The 19105-nt window shown below is 38.0% G+C and overlaps 1 protein-coding gene across 8 annotated transcripts in view; it reads right to left on the minus strand.

Annotated features, from left to right (window-relative positions):
* The window catches only part of KDM4C (lysine demethylase 4C), a 263533-nt gene that overhangs the window by 67917 nt on the left and 176511 nt on the right, over nt 1-19105 (minus strand). For 5 of the 8 annotated variants that reach the window (XM_051788242.1, XM_051788244.1, XM_051788245.1 and 2 more), the window contains 2 exons: nt 10823-10878; nt 7573-7681 (listed from right to left, as the gene is read on the minus strand). In XM_051788242.1, coding sequence (XP_051644202.1) covers nt 7573-7681; nt 10823-10878 — 165 coding nt within the window. Of the gene's footprint in view, nt 1-743; nt 6230-7572; nt 7682-10822; nt 10879-19105 lie in introns of those variants that run through there. The other 3 variants (XM_051788247.1, XR_007904638.1, XR_007904639.1) reach the window with 3 other exon arrangements.

Below are 19105 nucleotides of genomic sequence, written 5' to 3' on the forward strand. Positions count from 1 at the left end.
GAATGTTGCACACTTTTTTAAATGCAAATTTATAGGAGAAAAAAATTTCTTCCATAACCTTGCATCACCTTTGTGTCCAGAGTAAGATATTTTAAACTGAAGCATCACTGCAATTATTACCGGTATGATTTATGAGACCATAAAGTGGTATTATTCAATCCTCTAGAAATTTACCTTCTTATTATCCATAATTCTAAAGCAGTTTTGAATAAATTTTCCTGTGTTACTGACTACATACACATTAAATACATTTTTTTTAAAAACAGCAGTCCTCAGCAATATCAGTGGTGATTACCTCATCATAAGTTTATTCTTTGAAAGTCCCCATTCCTGGTCCTCTAGAATCATAGAACAGTTTGGCTTGGAAGAGATTATTAATGATCTTCTAGTTCCAGCCCCATCACCACAGGCACAGATACTTTTCACTAGATCAGGTTGCTCAAAACCCCACTCAACCAACCTTGAACTCTTTCAATAATGAGGCATCCACAAGTTCTATTGGCAACCTGTTCCAGTACTCTATCACTTCCATTGTAAAAAAATCTTCCTTTTATCCAATCTAAACCTACCTTCTTTCAGTATAAAACTGTTGCAGCTTGTCCTGTCACTGCAAGTCCTGCCTAAAAGTCTTTTCCTGTCTTTCTTAGAAGTTTCTTTTATGTATCGAAAGGCCACAGCAAGGTTTCACCTTGCTGTACTGATATTTGGAATTACCTCCAACCCAAACACAAAGGTGGTACAAAATCATGGAAGAAATTTTTTCAGTTTTAAATTTACATTTAAAAATACCTTGGCTTGATACGTATTCAATCACTATATATACAAAAAAAGTAACAACACGCACTACCTTGTGCATGTAATGATAAGAGATAAGTTGTCCTGGATTATGCTGTCTACGAATTCGTTTCTTAAGATACAAACCTGATGCCAGTTTTCTTTCTCCTGGTTTTCTAAAACATTACTTAAATTCTGTACACAGTGGGCATATTTAATCCTTGGTAGTTACTACACTTATATCAGCAAACATGTTTATGTCTCTTTGTGTCTTCAGACATTATTTATAGTCATGCATAACTAACATTTTCCATATCTTGCATAAGACTTGATAGTATGGCACCATTGCAAGATACAAACTGACAGTTTGTAATACGATCTTGTTCATTGTAGCAATTTATTCTGACAGTATGTACTATACAGCCAGAAAAGTACATTCTTCTAATATATCTATTAAAAATCTAATAAACACTGTGACTAAAGCATGTACACTAAATTCTATTTTGTACATGATGACAATGAGTCACTACATTTATAAGGAATTATATATTACAGTAATCAACTACTGTATCATTTTTAGTTTACCATTATTTTAAAATCAAGAGTGCCACTAAAAGCTATTTCATTAATAGTTTTAAAACAGTTTGAAAATATTTTAAAACTTGTCTCAAGATTTCTGTCTGTTTTGCTCCCATTGCCTGTGAATGCATGCAATGAGCTAGTTAGCACATGAATGTATGTATGGTATAATGATTCTGCTCAATAGTCCTTCCAGCAATATTTTTGGAAATATTGAAAGTAATCAATACTTCTTTGTATTACCAGAAACACATAGCAACACTAGTGCACATCACTGCAAGTGGTTCTTTACTCTTTCACAAACACAGCTGCAGTAGTCCTACTACATCACTGCAGTTTAACAAATGAATTTCATTGCACATTAGAACACAGAAGATGAGCAGTGTCCTCAAATGTCTTTAATCCTTTTTGAGGTTCCATACATCATTAAAATAGAATGACAGGCAGGAGAATATTTGCTCGTTCTTTTAAAAGCTCATACACATTTTTGCTTTGCTTCCATTCTTCAGTGCCATACCACTGAGAAACCTCTGTATTTTCAGAATTGATGTACCCTTCAACACTATAATCTCTGGCTTTCAAGCTCACTATTATTTGCCTTCAGGTGCAAATTTTAAAGTGTATAGCCTTCTAAAAAAACTTTATGGTTTCAGCCAGATACTGAAAGGCTTGTAGATCAGTCATCATCACAGTGTAGATTTCTTTTCAAAATAATGTTCCTCACTCAGAGTACACTTGTGGTTATACTCAGTTCACTTGTCAAATACAAATTTGAGGTCATCAAAAGCTTCAGGGTAACTTCAGCTATTCCAAAACTCATTTTCTACCTCTATTTTGTTGGAGAAATAGTATTTCAAATATAAAAATAATAGAAAACTCTACAGATAAAGAAACAAGGCATCTTAAGTGCATGTTTCAGTACAGTATTGCAGTAACTGCCTATAAGGACAAAGTCAATCTAATATCCAAGCGTTTTAAAACATCAAAAAACACCAAAAGGAGATAATGTATTTTACTACTGAGTTGATATGCATTATATTCAAAACTTGATCTTAGAGTTGACATCTCAAAATGTATAGGTACAGGAACATATGCTAATGATTCTAAATGTACCTGTTGGTTTGAATTCCTCGGCCCTAGAGTAGGAACAGATTTCATTTCATTCTAGTTTTAAGTCCTATTTTTATTAAAATAAAATAACAGACAAGAGAGTACTTACTCTTTCTTTTAAAGACTGTGTTTATGTTTGAGAGGTCACTCTGAATTTTTTACCCCCAGAGACTTTTTCATGCAGCTGTAATTCATATTTATAATTAAGCTGAGTAATTAACAGTCTTTTGAAAGCAGAAACTATCTAGGTACTTGGGGAAAAGCTTTTCCCTTCCTGAAGTAAAACTGAGTTTTATCATTGACTTTGACACACAAAGGAATCCAGCCTGTTTTCTATGACCCAAAGCCTCATATATACAAATAGTCAAGGAAAACAGGTTTTCAAAAGCATGAGCATACACCCAAGTTTCCCTTGGAGACCCAAGGACAAATGGAACAAGCCAAAAATAAATAAAGCTAAACTCAGCTAGAAACCTAAGCTTTGTCTGCTTTGGATAAACTGTTAGACTGTTAAACTGTGTTGGGATGGAAGCTGACACCACACTCATTCACAGCATAAATTCTCCTACAAATCACATAGTTGTTCCAACTTGTCATCAGCTGAAACTCTGCACTTCTGTTAGGAGAACTTTCATGTGTTCTCCCCTCATTCCATCAGTTCTCAGCAACTTTGCCTCCTTTTTATCTGTTCCTAACATTTTCACTGAGATTAGAAGTACTTACTTTGGCACATGTGTATTTCCCATATTCATGCTTGTTCCATATGTCTGCTGTTGAACTGGGAGACCACTGGAACAGAGACCATCTGAACTATATGTCCACAAATCAGCTAGCACACTGTAGTTTATGTAAAACATTGTTTTATAAGGTCTGATATGGTAAGGTATAACCCTCCAGCCATTTCATTTTAGAACCTGTGCTTAAACATCCATATTCAACACATTTGTTTCATAGTTTGATAATCACAAATTGTCATTCCAGGTGGCTATTTGAACTCAAAGTATCTGATGGATGTCACCAACCAGACTGAATACAAAATACAGGAAGAAAGCCTGCCTCTCTGACAAAAGAGACCAGGACAATCTTACTTTTTCATTCACTTATACTTCAAAAAAATAGAAAAAATATAGTCATAGAGAGACAGCATGGAGAAACTACAGATTATGGTAACTTTGTGGAATGCTTTCCACACTGAAGTTGCCTGGAAGGTCTTTTGCTTTCACATGAAAATTCAGCTAGAGTCCTACAATATCATGGCTGTACACCCCTAAAATAGAAGTGATTTCAACAGAGCATATCATATTCTTTTCTTTCACATGCCCCTATGAAAAACAAAGCAGATAAATCTTCTATTTAGAGTGTTTTCATCCACTACCATTAAGGAATAATTTTCAAGAGAATTAATTTTTAATGAAAATTTCACTGTCATGTAAATTTTCAGCAGTGATGGTACATGACATATAACCTATTGAAAAGAGCTAGAGAAATAAGAAACGTTTTGGCATGCTAAAAAAACCCCACTAACCTGCAAATGTGAGACAGTTGCATAAAACAATTTTAAAGGTGTGAGCTACTATAATACAAATATTGATTTTTTACTCTAGAATAAATGAGTATATCCTGAATATCTAATAATAGGAAGACTGACAGGAGACATACTGATTCCAACCCAAAATTTCCTGTGAATTAAAACTGTTTAACAGCAATCAGTACACATACTAGCTAAGCAATACAAAACAGCCTACCAATATGTTCACATTTGCACAGATGCTTTTTAATTTGTTAAAAAAAAATTGACTTTTTATTTCCTTTGATATTCCTTTGGAGATGTTACATCAAAGATAATGTTGGCTATGCCTCTGGATCTCTGAAAACAGCAGATATTCTGATTATTTGGGTTTCTTACTATTTCAAGAGGGAAGAAGACAGAGGACAAGGATAGAAAATGTTTAAAACAACTAGAACCATTTGCTCCTATATTGTAATATCTAGTTTTGGTATGGTGTATGCTAGAATGTAATCTATTCCTTTATATTTGTTTTCCATTTTGTTTTGCTCATTTAAAAAAAAAGTCAACAAAACACATCCTAAATAGTGTAAAGAAGAGGTAGCATAGTAGGGCAGCCCACATTTACTATTAGCTACCCCATGCTTTATCATAAAATGGATTATAAAAATAGGTTCAAAAATGTATTTTTAAAAAATTATTGCTTATGAAGGCTCAGTATCAAGAAACAATGCACAAAACCTGCCTTTGTTCTGGCAACTCTCTGGCTCTGAATGACAGAGAGTGGTGAATAACAAATAGGCTAGCTGCAAAACAGGATTTGGCTGCTGAAGAGCAGCACTGACAGTCCCTATAATTTCAAATGGCAAAACTGGCCTGAAACAATTGCTCACATATCCCCGGAGCTAACTCAAAGTGTACGACACTCAGTATGCTTTTACAGAAATTAACAGCAAGACAGACAGCATCAACTGTCTACTTCAAGGTAAAGGGTAAATGATAATGGAGAGGAACGAAAGGTAAAGATGGAAGCTGGGCCAAGTATAGACAAGAAAAGACAGGCATTCCTAGAGAAAGAAACAAATAAATTCGCAGATAATTCCTAGGGTTCCCTCTAGGCAAGGTACCCAGTGCTCAGTGGGTATGAGAGCTTAATTGCTATTCTGTAGCATCAACAGTCATGAAGCAAACACTAACATAAAGATCACATTTGATTTGAGAGTGATGTGGCAGATATACACAAGGTTACTGACAGCAAACTCTTTAGAGATGTAGGAACCCCATGTTTCAGGAAACAAGAGAAATATTTTACAAAAAGTATCTAAAACAGAGGGCTTTAGAGAAAATACAAAGTAAGTATCCATGAAATTCCATGGAATATATGCATATATTTATTTTTTAAATACAGAATAATACAATATCATTCAGGAGAATTAGTTTAGCTAGGGTATTCACTGTGATACATAGTGGAGTAAAATCATCACATACAGTAAATTATTTGCAACAAAAGCCAAAATGTAAAAGCAGACTGCTGGTGGTTTTATGGCAGATTTTTTTCCTGCTTCTTTACCCAAGAAGCAACATTTTATCAGTCGACTGACATTACAGAGACTTTCGAAATGGTCAAACTGCCTACTTCTCTTAAATTAGTACAAGCCTAGCTATTTCATTACAAATTTAATGTCAGAAAAGAAATCTTGGAAAACTAAGATTTAATGTGCTAACCAGCATTATAGTGCTTCCCTCCCTCGCAGTAAGACTCTACTACCTGCAGCATTACTACACTTATGGCTGTTATGAAGTACTCTTCCTCTCATTTTTATTGTATTCAGCTGAATTTCTTCTTCACAACATTCATTTCACTCAAATATACAAACTCTTTTATTTTAAAAAACAGTGTTCAGGAAGGCAAGTACTCTATTTCTAAACAGCCACGTACTGGCAGGAGACTATAAGCGCATACACAGCGTAATACAACCTGTAGTGGTTCGACGTCATTTTATATTGAAGGAGGCATCAAGAACTGAAAAAGCACTAAGCACTAAAAGCAATATTCTATCCACTGAAGGAAAAAATACAAGTGTTCAGTTTTGGGTCCCTCACTCCAAGAAGGTCATTGAGGTGCTGAAGCAAGTCCAGAGAAGGGCAATAGAAGAGCTGTGAGAGGCTCTGGAGAGCAAGTTTTATTTGGAGCAGCTGGAGTTGTTCAGCCTGGAGAAAAGTAGGCTCAGCGGGAACCTTATCACTCTCTACAACTACCTGAAATAAGGGTATGGTGAGATGAGGATCAGTCTCTTCTCCCAAGTAAAAAGCAGTGAGACAACAGTAAATGGCCTCAAGCTCCACTAGGGGAGGTTTAGGTTGGATAGAACAAGAAATTTCTTCACTGAAAGGGTGGTTAACACTAAAAGGGTGAAACAGTCTCCCGAGGGAAGTGGTGGAGTCACCATCCCTGGAAGTGTTCAAAAAATGAGTAGTCATGGCACATTGTGATAAGGTGCGCACCATGAGCATGGTGTTATTCAGACAGAATTTGGACTTGATGAACTTGGAGGTCATTTCCAACCTTAATCATTCTACGTTTCTATGATTTCTGTGTTTTCGATCCTTGAATTAACAATTTTCAAGCAGTCACCTTACATTTTTATAGTATGTTATATATATACTCTTTAGATATGTCTTTCAAATTATTTTTAAAGGACTTGTGAAAACCAAATTTTAAAATTTTGAGCAAAAATTCAAAACGGATTGCCATTTGAAGCACAGGCTACCAATTTTAAACCACTCCAAGGTTTAAACCACTCCACTTCCACATTTAGAAATGAAGTTACAAAAGACAAAAGCTAACAAATGGAATGAAAGTAAACTAAAATAGAAAAAAAATATTAATAGTTCAAAATAAGTGAGTACAAGCTAAGGTAGACCAAGAACTATATTGGAAACAGTGTGGGGCTGATCCAGAAGACTTATGCTTTCTCTAAGGCTTTGAATTACTCACTTTCTACCAGACATCACAGTCATGCACACAGTGACAACTTAAGTAATTCAACATGTAACATAGCAATTATGCATATCTTTATGCATATCTTCTGCTTGGGTACATCAGTTTTCTTGAATGACACTCTTTATTATGTGATTTGTTTTATGCACATTTTTCAATGTCCAGATGGTGGAGATACAATGTAACAAACAGATCATACATCCTTTTACCTTCATAACTAGTTCATTGAGGTAAAAAGCCACAGTAAAGAGACCTCACAAACATGTATTGTGTAATATTCCCAGTCTGTTCACGTTTCATCACCAGTAGAGTTCCAAAAGTGAAACTTCCACAGCTGACATTGATCAAGTTTGTTATTCTTTTTTTGCGGAACAACAGGTTTGAATTACTTTTAATAGAACACCAAAGACTGTTAACAGTGTTAATGAATTGCCACTATGTGTCAAAAGGCCGATCTTAATAAAAACCTGGTTATTTATTCCTTACCTTAAACATGGTTTACTGCACTCTACGTTGCAATAATCATCACAATTCAGATTTTCAATACATTTCAAATATTGGAACACCTTAATAGTAAAGCATATATTAATATACTACTCACCAATTTTAACCTTTGCAAAGGTATTCTGCTAGTGTCTATCGGAGTACGCTCTGTGACATTACCAAATCTGACTTCTGGGATGGCAATTGCACATATTACATGTGCCCACCTGTGAAAAGTGGCAAGTCAAAAATACCACCAAAAAAACCCATAGAAGTACAAGTGTTTCAGATGTTTCATTACTTGCTGTGTGTTTTGTTTTTTGCTTTTGCTTTTGGGTTTTTTTAAAGGCATCCATCTCTATTTAGTTCCTTATTAGGCTTTCCTAAACTTCTTCAAAACATTTTAGCAAATGTTACACCACCACCACTTCGTTTAAATATAATTTCAGACTGAGGTCCTGTTGCAACATTTTTGAAAGCATCTTTCACTTTCCATTATGTGCGAAGTTTTCGTAGTTGTGCCATTCAGGTATGTATGTAAAGAACATGCTATTTGGTTCATGAGTAATTATCATCTACAGCATTTTGCATTAACATTTCTCAGACCTGAGTAACTATTCGTAGGCAACACACGTGATCACAATCAGCCATATATCTACTGAAATGCAAAACAAAGTATACTATCAAGATTTTCTGTTTACAGACACAATGGCATAAAAGCAGCAGAGTGACCAGGCTATCAGTGCAATGCCCAACATGAACTGGATCACCTTTAGCAGTGAAAACACTTGCAAGTGCCTAGGACCAATGCTACATGTAAGACTTCAGTGCAACTTCAGGAAGTTTATGAGATCATTCTATGTGCTTCCTATATTCATCAGAAAGCATTGCTATTATCCTCCAAATTCTGTTTCAATACATAAATATCAGAATAAGAAAGGCTAAATGAAACTTTAAAAAGTCTGAAATTAATACTGAAAGTGTATGTTTCATGGAGTAAAAGAGAAGCTAATAACATTCTTATTAACAAAGAGCAGCCTTCTGAGATTACTTCTAAAATCTTTTAGGGACAGACAAGTAGTAAATCTGAAGAAAGGAAAACATTTCTATTCTTTGACTCATATTTGCCTTATTCCCTGTCATTCACTGTACATCTGGTTTCATTACCCCATCTGCTCTATTTCTCTAAGCCCTGAATGCTTGCCTCACTCCCCTTTCTGTATATCTCCAAGAGACACATATTATTTGAGCATCTTAGCAGATTAACAGGAATGTGGGCTGAAACTGAAGGAGATGGAGGGTGATGCAGAAAAGAGAAATAATTTCTCTTTCCTGCAGTAGAGAAGTAGTATTTCAAATAAGTCATTGACAAAAACATCTAAAAAAGTATAATATGACACCCAACAACTAAATATAAACTGCTGTCATGTGACTTCAAAGTTGTATTCATCAGTGTGAAATAACAGCTGTATATGAAGATGACATATCAATTAGCAAGTTATAAATTCAGCCCAAATAAAAGCAGATAAAGCTTGCAGATCTATAATTTTATTAAAGTGACAGCTTTGTTCATGTTTTAACTTAAAGAGTCCTGCTTTAAGACTTCTTTAAATTTGTAATAACACCCTTTTTCTCTTCATTGCTGCCTGCCCACCTGCTAAACTACAGTCTTACCATCTAAGCTTTATGGGACAGAAACGCTGTAAATAAAATACCTCTTCAATCAATCTTTACCCAATCATTTATACTCTGACATCTCTCAACCTAACAGACTCAAAATAATTGCTGTGTTCTGCTGAAAAGAAGGAATCTCAACTCTCCTACATGGTAAATTGTTTCCTGCACACACACACTCTGTGTTTGATACATTAGCTTTTAAATATAAGTAATACTCATATCCCTCACTAGTTTGTAAGGAGCAAACAAGGAGCAAAGGGAATGCACATGTTAGATTTTACACTTGTTGGAAAAAAAAGACATATTTGTAACATACTTTTCTGAAAAACTCAAAATCTTGGAATGGTAGCTGAAACTGAAAGATAGATGAAAAACTCCACAATGTATAACAGCTATAAGGTATTATGGAAACAGGAAAACAGGAGTTGAACTGCTTTTACAGAAATTCCATTTCATAAATCTGTAACACTAACCTACAGAGTGACAGAATGTAAAGCCAAAGACTTTATGTATTGTTATACAAAGAAAATCACTCTATGTAAACTTCTGTAGATTTTTTTTCTATGAATAAATCTTATGAAATATTTGGAAAAAATTTCAATTGGTTCACAAAAAAAGATATACATATTTTCAAAGGAGCAACCTGTAATCAGTCAACAGCAAATATTAAAAAGGGCATGAGATATTTCTGTCATTTTTTTTTCTCTTTTTTTTTTTTTTTTTTTGTGATTAAAGCAAGTATCAAATTTAGGGGAATTCAAACTAAAAATCAGATGAGAATTTTCATGTACTGGTCAAAAGCCCCACTAGAATGGTTACGACATTAATGCTTTTTGTAGGTAAGATATGGCCTGAGTTTCACATAAAACCTTCTACTAACTGAACAATTCACCAGTCATGCAACCCAATGCAAATCATTGATAAATAAATTCTTTCCTGCTAAGCAAAAAAGAATGTTGTACCAAGATCATGTCTTACCACTGCATTCCAAAGCATTAAAGAAAGAGTCTACATGATATTGCCAAGCTACTAAAATAACCTAATTAATTATGAAATTCTAAATGCATGAAGACTGTTGTACTACTGGGCTTGACAAAAAATTAAGCTGAGACATTTTCCACTTCATCTTTTAGGGTTACTTGCTATAGTGTCTGTCATCCAGATACAATAAAAAATATTGATTCTGTTAATAATACAATGTCATCAACAATATTATTTTTGATAGTGTGTGCTATAAATGTATTTGAATAAAAAAAGAACGACTTCAGAATTGAAAATTATTTCAATATGATTAAAATTAATTAACTGAAAATACTGGGTTTAGAAGTTCAAAGGTATTGCATGGTAGTTTTCAGGAGGAAAGAGGAAAATACACTTTGGTGTTTGGTAAGACTTTCTCATGCAAACAGGGATAAATGAGCTCTCATTTACTTTCTCTACACAAAGGCCAGCAGATTAAAATTTGGAACAAGCAAGTGCGTGCAAATACTAAAAGAAACGTACATTTTACTATCTAACTATTTCACAAAATGCCAGTGGTACATTTGAATAGCAGTAATTTTAGTTCTGCAACAATTCAGCTTCAAGGGACACTGTCAAGTAATTATGTTTACAAATGCTTTGCACATGGGAATGGATTGGGAATAAAGTCAGAAATAAGCATATACAGTCCTGAAAAATATATTACTTACTTTTTGTCAGTAGTTTGCTTCAATGCACCACCTCTCAAATTGCAGAGACAACATTCCTAAAAATAAAAATAGTGTAGGAAAAAAGTTAGCATTATTTCCTGTTTAAAAATCAATTTTATTTAGCTGATCTTGAGGATAAGCAAATTGCTAATGTATTTAACTACTGGGATACAAACTGTCACTTATAAGCAGTTCCTTACAAGGGGAAAAAGGGATACAGTAACAAAAAGAGAACTCATATGAGCTAAAGAAAAAATATTTAAGTATTAATCATAAACAAAGTGACATAATCACTTTGAAAGTGATACTAAATTAAAAATACCAAAACTTTTAACCAGTACTGCCATAGAAAAGCTGGAATTGTCATACATATTATAAAAGTAAAATGAAGTGCTATGGCACACAATTAGTTTAATAGAAGTTACTGAGAAACTGACCCATAAGCTATTGATCTAATTCAATTTTTTTTTCTTTTTCTTTTGCTGCAGTATACCTTCACTGCTTTGATCATCAGTACAACTCCAGCTCTTTCAGGGCACTCAGCAAGGTGTCTCAGTGTTCCCAGATAATATGCCAAAAGACATGGCTTTTCCTACCTCTACTTAAAACTGAGCCTTTGAACAAATACAGTCTTTTCCACTTTTCAACTCTTCACTTCCTCTCTTCAGTCTCCCCCATTTCTGAATCTATTCTTTCCCTTTTTCTTTTTTTTTCCCCCTTGTCCCTTGATAAGAGCACATGAGAAAGTATTTCCAATGTTATTTATTTTCCTCCCTCTCTCTGTTTTTCTGGTTTCTACAAATAACCAAGTGTACAAAATGCAGTCAAGATATACTGTGACTATATACCCATACATGAGCATGTCTCCTGAACCTCTACATTTAAGTTGCCCTTGCAGGAGAAAAAAAACATGCAAACAAACAAACAAAATAAAACCAAAGCATAATTCTGAAGAACTGCTATGTAATACTCCAGTCTGACCTTACCTTAAAAATTCCAATAATGAAGAGTATCAACGTCTGCCAGAAATCTGAATGCTATACTACATTTCCTATGAAAATAACCTTTCCTAACTAGAAGGCAAACAAAAAAACCCAAAACAAACAAAAAAAAAACCCCAACAACAACAAACACAAAAAAACCCACAATCAATCAAAAAACTCCAGTGGTTTCTCGTGACAATTGGGTTTTCTTTGCAATTTAAGCACATAAAATTCGCCTTATCAACCAAACCCATGGAGAGCAGGTAAACCATTCTGTTACAGAGTACCCTTTCAACTATTTAGTATTACTGCAGAGTTTTAGTGAAGTGAATTGAGGTTCATTATTTTATCCACAACAGCCTCAGGATGGGAACAAACACATTCCAAATCACAGTTCCCTTTGTAAAAGTAAACACTGACTATTAAATCAGGAAACCCAAAGGATCAGAACAGCAACTCAAACGAGACTGAGCAGTAACAGATACTTTCAGCATACAAAGAACTGAACACTACAGGGCTGCTATTGCAGTACTGTTTATAACATTCAATAGCCTCTTCAAGAGAGGAACAGCTCAGATGAAGGACATCATTGCATAGGAGTCCTCCATTCAGCTGTTGGAGAAGGTGTAAAACTGTTCCTTTCAGGAACAATATAGCTATTCATATAGCTGCATCTTTGTCAGGTTCTCTTACTGCATCTTAGGAAACCTGTTCTAGTATCAAGTACAACACAAGACAGAAGCTCAGTGGGAGTGGAGGGGCAGTGAAGAGAAACATGGAACTGTTAAGGTTGGAAAAGACTTCCAAGATCATCAAGTCCAACCATTAACCTAACACCAGGTCCATCATTAAACCCCTAAGCACCACATCGACATGCCTTTTCAGCACTTCCAGAGATGGTAATTCCACCACTTCCCAGGCACACCTTGAGGTCATTTCTTCTTCTTCTATTGCTTGTAACTAGGGAGAAGAGCCCAACCCCTATCTCACCACAAACTCCTTTCAGGTAGTTCTAGAGAGCAATAAGTTGTCCAACGAGCATCCTTTTCTCCAGGATAAACAACTTCAGCTCCCGCAGCCGTTCCTCATAGAACTTGTGCACCAGACCCCAGTACTGAGCCTTGGGGAACACCACTGGTGATGAGCCAATCAGCTGCATGTAACTCCATTCACCATCACTGTCTGGCCTGGCCATCCAGTTGTGTTTTCACCCATCCAAGCCACGAGCAGACAGTTTTCCAGGAAAATGCTGTAGAAGACAGTGTCAAAGGCTTTACTAAGGTCCAGACAGCCAAAATCCACAGCCTTTGCCTCATCTACTAAGGTTGTCACCCTATCAGAGTAGGAGATCATATCAGCTTATCTCAAAATTCATTATTTGAATAATGATGAACTTTTCCTGCTTCTAATAAGTACATTTCGCTTTTAAGAAAAATCTTCATTTGATCATCTGCTGTATAACTTATCAGTGCAACTAGACTGAGAAGCCAAGGTCCTGAAGAAATTCCACAAAAAAATTAAGCTAAAATTGCACAGGAATTTTAGGCAGAAGTCATAATCTTTGCCTACTAACTACAGACTTTTCACATTAGGGTAAAAAACAAAAAAAAAGGTAGAAAACTATCACCCTTATGCAGCACTTATAGGAACCAAATTTATTCTCCTCTCACAAACCACTTATAAAAATCTTTGGTGAGCAGAAAGTGTTGGTGGATAGTTGTTCACTGTCTGCTGGACACAGGCTACAAGAAATTAGATCCCTAATAACTTGTAAGTTTCACCAGTGTTCAAAGCAAACCCGGGCAGGTAGGACCAGAGGCTTAAAGCCCATTAAAACTACTTTTGTTAATCATGGCTGCACTGCAATACACTGTACTATATTCAGGCAACATGGCTATTACTTTAACTCCAGTTTCAACACACTGCAAGTAGTGAAAACTCAAGAGGATTTCATATTTACAAAGACTAATATTCCTAATAAATGTATATTAATCATGGATGGCAGTGAAATCACACTAGCAATTATTACCCATGTTATTATCCATGAAGGGCATAGATCTGTTGGAGCTGGTCCAGAGGAATGCCACAAAAGTAATCAGAAGGCTGAAGCACTTCACCTATGAAGGCTTCTCTTCTTCAGCAGGGAGAAGAGAAGACTTTGGGGAGACCTTATTGTGGCCTTCCAATAGTTAAAGGGAGCTTATAATAAATACAGGGACAATCATTTTAGAAGGGGTAATAGTTTTACATTTAGATGAGCTATAAGGAAAACGTTTTTTACAATAAGGGTGGTGAAACACTAGAACAGGTTGTGCAGAGAGGTGGTAGACGTCCCATCCCTGGAAACATTCAACATTAGGTCATATGGGGCTCTGAGCAACTTGACCTAGTTGGAGATGTCCCTGCTTATGGCAGGAGATTTGGACTAGATGACCTTTAAAGGTCCTTTCCAACACAAATTATTCTGTGATTCTATGTTCTCACAGAAGAAGAGAGCGTCTGTGCACCCCTGTGTGTCTGCTGTCAGCCTCTATGTAAAAATCAGGATAGGAATGGATTTCATTATAAAGCATCACTTTACAACATATCCAATCTCTGATTCATTATTACTTTGCAAATCCTTTAAACAAGTAATTTTGTCATTTGTATTTGCATTAAATAATAATTTCTTAAGTATATTATTTTATACTTATCTAAATTAAATCTTAGACCATTTATAATTGCTCATCTCCTTTAAAAATCTCCATAACATTCTAGAATTACAAGAGACCTTTCTTTCTTCCAGTATCTGTATAAAATAAGACATCTCCATACAATTTGCAAGCTTTAGCACAGTAACGTTCAATTCATCTTTCAGCTTTTTAGTGGAGATGATGCATTTTTTTTTTAATAACAATACAGACCATATCCACTGTTTCTGGACCAAATGCTTTCCCTTGCTTACCATGAAACACTTTTGCAATCAGCAATCCTAATCTGGTCTACTCCTTTCTCTGTTTCAATCACTTCTCAGACTCAGCTGTGAAAACTCCCCTCCGAGGAAGCATCAAGACATTCGCAGCAACTTAGACCATTCCTGAAGTATCCCGTGATTCACAGTATTACATCATACATTGCAAAACTTCCCACCGCAGGACACTAGGCATTACTACCTGAACCTGAGCACATATAATTCGTGAAATCTTTGAGTTTTGTGGACTTCTCCCACCAGATCAAGACCCCGCAAGACCGTATCCATCGCTTCAACCAACAGACATCAAAATTGCAACTACCAAGTCTCACTGCTGGATTCAATGGGCGGTGACTATATAACTTTGTACTTTTACCTTTTCTCTTTCTTTTCCTTATCTGTTTTCCTAAGTGTTATTTCTACGTTTTAATATTGCTGTATTACTGTAGATAATAACAACCAAAACAGCTTCATACGTGTTTTCCTTCACAACCAAATTGTTCTAAAACAAATCCTACATATATATGTATTTATAAACACAGATGTGTCACTTCATTCTAATCTGCCCCGAGGGATCTATTAACAAGAACCTGGATTACCCTTGCCTTCTGGGGCAGGTCGTAACACATGGATAAATACTACATAAACGCTAAGCCTGTCCTCATTCATTTATATTTTAAAATGAATGCATTAGATTATCTTTGAGTATTTTTTACAGTCTGCCAAAATTCAAAGTCATATTGACAGTAATGTATACAAAAAGCAGTTTTCACACTTCCATATTTGCATACTTACTTCATCAGCAATAGCACTCTGTATGACAGGAAGCTGCCTGACACAGCAAGGCAACAGAATTCAGCCAAGCCATAGCAGAGGGACACGCAGTAAGTTATCTAATGGTTATTTTTATGGAAAACTATGAATAAGCACCACATGATCCCCTTTCTTGTTAAACTGCTATTCTCCTTTTGCCTCAGGCCCTGTAAATTGCAATGTCGGCACCAAAGAATTATATTCATTCAGTTAAAAAAAAAAAGTTTAACTAATGTCAGTGGATGAAGACAGGGTAAAATAAAATACATTTTATCACAGCTGTTCAGGTCACTGGTTGCACAGAGTGTCTGAGCCTCGTGTTAGTACCAGAGGACAGTGCGATAGACACCTGCATACGATATGAGCAGGTGAATGATTTGCTGTGCTTAGCGGCAGAGCTCAAGGAAGAAGTGGAGAGGCTAAGAAGCATTAGGGAGAGTGAAAGGGAAATAGATTGGTGGACCCTTTTGACCCCAAAAGAAGTCCAGCGGAAGACAGCGAAGCCCTGCCCCTCCTGCCATTAGGCAGATGGAGCCAACCAAGTAGATGGGGGGGAATGGAAACAGGTCCCTGATCAGAGAGGTAAAAGAATCCCCTCCCAACTCCCATCACCTCCCACAGTGCCCTTAAAAAACAGGTATGAGGCCCTGGACCCAGAGAGTCAGGCAGAGGGCAGTGAAGAAGAGGATCTGTCTGGAGGGTCTCCCAGTTGCACCCCATCTACCAGATGGATTACAACCACAGCTATAAAGAAAAAAAAGAAGGGTAGTTCTAGTTGGTGACTCCTTTCTGAGGGAAACTGAAGGCCCTATATGCCAACCATAGCACCCATACCACAGGGAAGCCTGCTGCCTTCCCGGGGCCCGGGGGAGGGATATAGATAGGAGACACCCTGAGTTAATCCAGCCCTCTGATTATTATCCACTGCTGGTGGTCCAGGCTGGCAATGATGACATTAATGAAAGAGGTAACTTCAAAAGGACTTCAAGGCACTGGGTCGATTAGTTAATGGGACAGGAGCACAGGTGGTGTTCGCCTCAGTTCCTGCAGTAGCAGGGATGAACAAGGAGAGGACTAGGAAAGCCCATCTTATCAATAGGTGACTAAAGGATTGGTGCCACTGGCAGAATTTTGTTTTTTTCAACCATGGGGCAAATTCTATGGTACCTAGCCTGCTAGGGACAGATGGGCTTCATCAATCTTGCAAGGGCAGAGGACTCTAGCCCATAAGTTGTCAGGGCTGATCAGGAGGGCTTTATACTAGGTTTGAAGGGGGAAGATGTTGAAACCAGGCTCTCCAGAGATGAACCAAAGGGTGGAAAGCCAGAGTTTGAAGTGAAATCAGCAGCCCAGCTGAAAGGCATGTACACCAATGCACGTAGTATGAGTAACAAACAAGAGGAGCTGGAAGCCATCGTGCAGCAGGAACGCTGTGCTGCAGTCGCCATCATGGAAACACGGTGGGATAACTTGCATGACTGGAGCACTGCCATGGGTGGCTACAAGCTCTTCAGAAGGGACAGGCAAGGTAGGAGACGTGGAGGGGTGGTTCTATATGTTAAAGAGTCTCCTGCCTGCAGAACTTGAAGTCAGTAATTATAAGGTTGAGTGCCCGTGGATCAGAATTGGGGGAAGGCCAAGAAGGCTGACATCCTGGTGGGAGTCTTCTATAGACCACCCAACCAGTATGATGAGGGTCATGAATTATTCTACAAGCACTGGTAGATGTCTCAAAATCGCCAGCCCTTGTTCTTGTGGATGACTTTAACCTGCCAGATGTCTGCTGGGAACTCCACACAGCGGAGAAGAGGCAGTCTAGGAGATTTCTAGAGTGCGTAGACAATAATTTCCTGCTCCAGCTGGTAAATGAGCCTACCAGGGGTGGGGCCCCGCTAGACCTGCTGTTGACAAACAGAGAGGGATGGTGGTGGGAGATGTGGTGGTTGGAAGCTGTCTGGGGCACAGTGACCATGAAATAATAAGAGTTTTCAGTACTCAGGGATGCAAAACGGGCCATCAACAAAACTTCTACCTTGGACTTTCAGAGGGCAGATTTCGGCCTACTCAGAAGACTGGTTCAGAGGGTGCCTTGGGAAACAGCCCTTGAAAATAAAGGGCTTCAGGAGGGATGGACATGCTTCAAGAAGGAAGCTTTGAATGCACAGGAGCAGGCTGTCCCAGTCTGCTGAAAGGTGAGCCAGTGGGAAAGACGGCCAGCCTGGCTGAACAGGGCAATTTTGAAGGAAATTAGGGAAAAAAGAGAGCTTACTGACTATGGAAAAAAGGGCTGGCTACTCAGGAAGAGTTTAGGAATATAGTTAGGTCATGTAGAAAGAAAATTAGAACAACTGAACTCAATCAAGCCACTTCTTAGGGATAACAAAAAGTGCTTCTACAAATACATCAACAGCAAAAGGAGGGACAAGAAAAACCTCCATTCTCTGTTGGACATGGGGGGGAACATAGTCACCAAAGATGAGGAAAAGGCTGAGGTACTTAACACCTTCTTTGCCTCAGTTTTCAACAGTAAGACAGGTTGTCCTCAGGACAAGTGGCCTCCGGAGCTGGTAGACAAAGACAGGAAGCCAGACAGCCTCCCTGTAATCCAGGAGGGAACAGTTAGCCACCTGCTGAGCCACTTGGATCCCCACAAGTCTATGGGACCAGATGGAATCCACCCAAGGGTGATGAGGGAGCTGGCAGAAGAGCTTGCCAAGCCTCTCTCCATCATTTACCAACAGTCCTGGCTCACTAGGGAGGTCCCAGATGATTGGAAGTTGGTGAATGTCACACCAATCCACAAAAAAGGCTGCAAGGAGGAACCGGGAAACTACAGGCCCGTCAGCCTGACTTCAGTGCCTGGCAAGGTTATGGAGCAGATCATCCTAAGTCCAATCACAGAATACCTACAGGATGGACAAGGGATCAGACCCAGCCAGCACGGGTTTAGGAGGGGTAGGTCCTGTCTGACCAACTTGATCTCCTTTTTTGATCAGGTGACCCACCTGGTCATTGAGGGGAAGGCTGTGGATGTGTCTACCTGGACTTCAGCAAAGTCTTTGACACCGTCTCCCACAGCATTCTCCTGAACAAGCGGCAGCCCACGGCTTGGACAGGGGCACTCTGTGCTGGGTTAGGAACTGGCTGGAGGGCCGGGTCCAGAGAGTGGTGGTGAACGGGGCTGCATCCAGTTGGTGGCTGGTCACTAGTGGTGTCCCCCAGGGATCAGTGTTGGGCCCAGTTCTGTTTAATATCTTTACTGATGATCTAGATGAGGGGACTGAGTCCACCATTAGCAAATTTGCAGATGACACCAAGCTGGGAGGGAGTGTCGATCAACTGGAAGGCAGAAGGGCTCTGCAGAGGGACCTGGACAGACTGGAGAGTTGGGCTGATTCCAACGGGACGAGGTTCAACAAGGCCAAGTGCCGGGTCCTGCACTTTGGCCACAACAACCCCCTGCAGCACTACAGGCTGGGGACAGAGTGGCTGGAGAGCAGCCAGGCAGAGAGGGACCTGGGAGTTTGGATTGACAGA

The sequence above is a fragment of the Manacus candei genome, unplaced genomic scaffold, assembly GCF_025592945.1.
Source record: "Manacus candei isolate 608988 ecotype Guabito, Panama unplaced genomic scaffold, ASM2559294v1 h1tg000024l, whole genome shotgun sequence".
Classification (NCBI taxonomy): Eukaryota; Metazoa; Chordata; class Aves; order Passeriformes; family Pipridae; genus Manacus; species Manacus candei.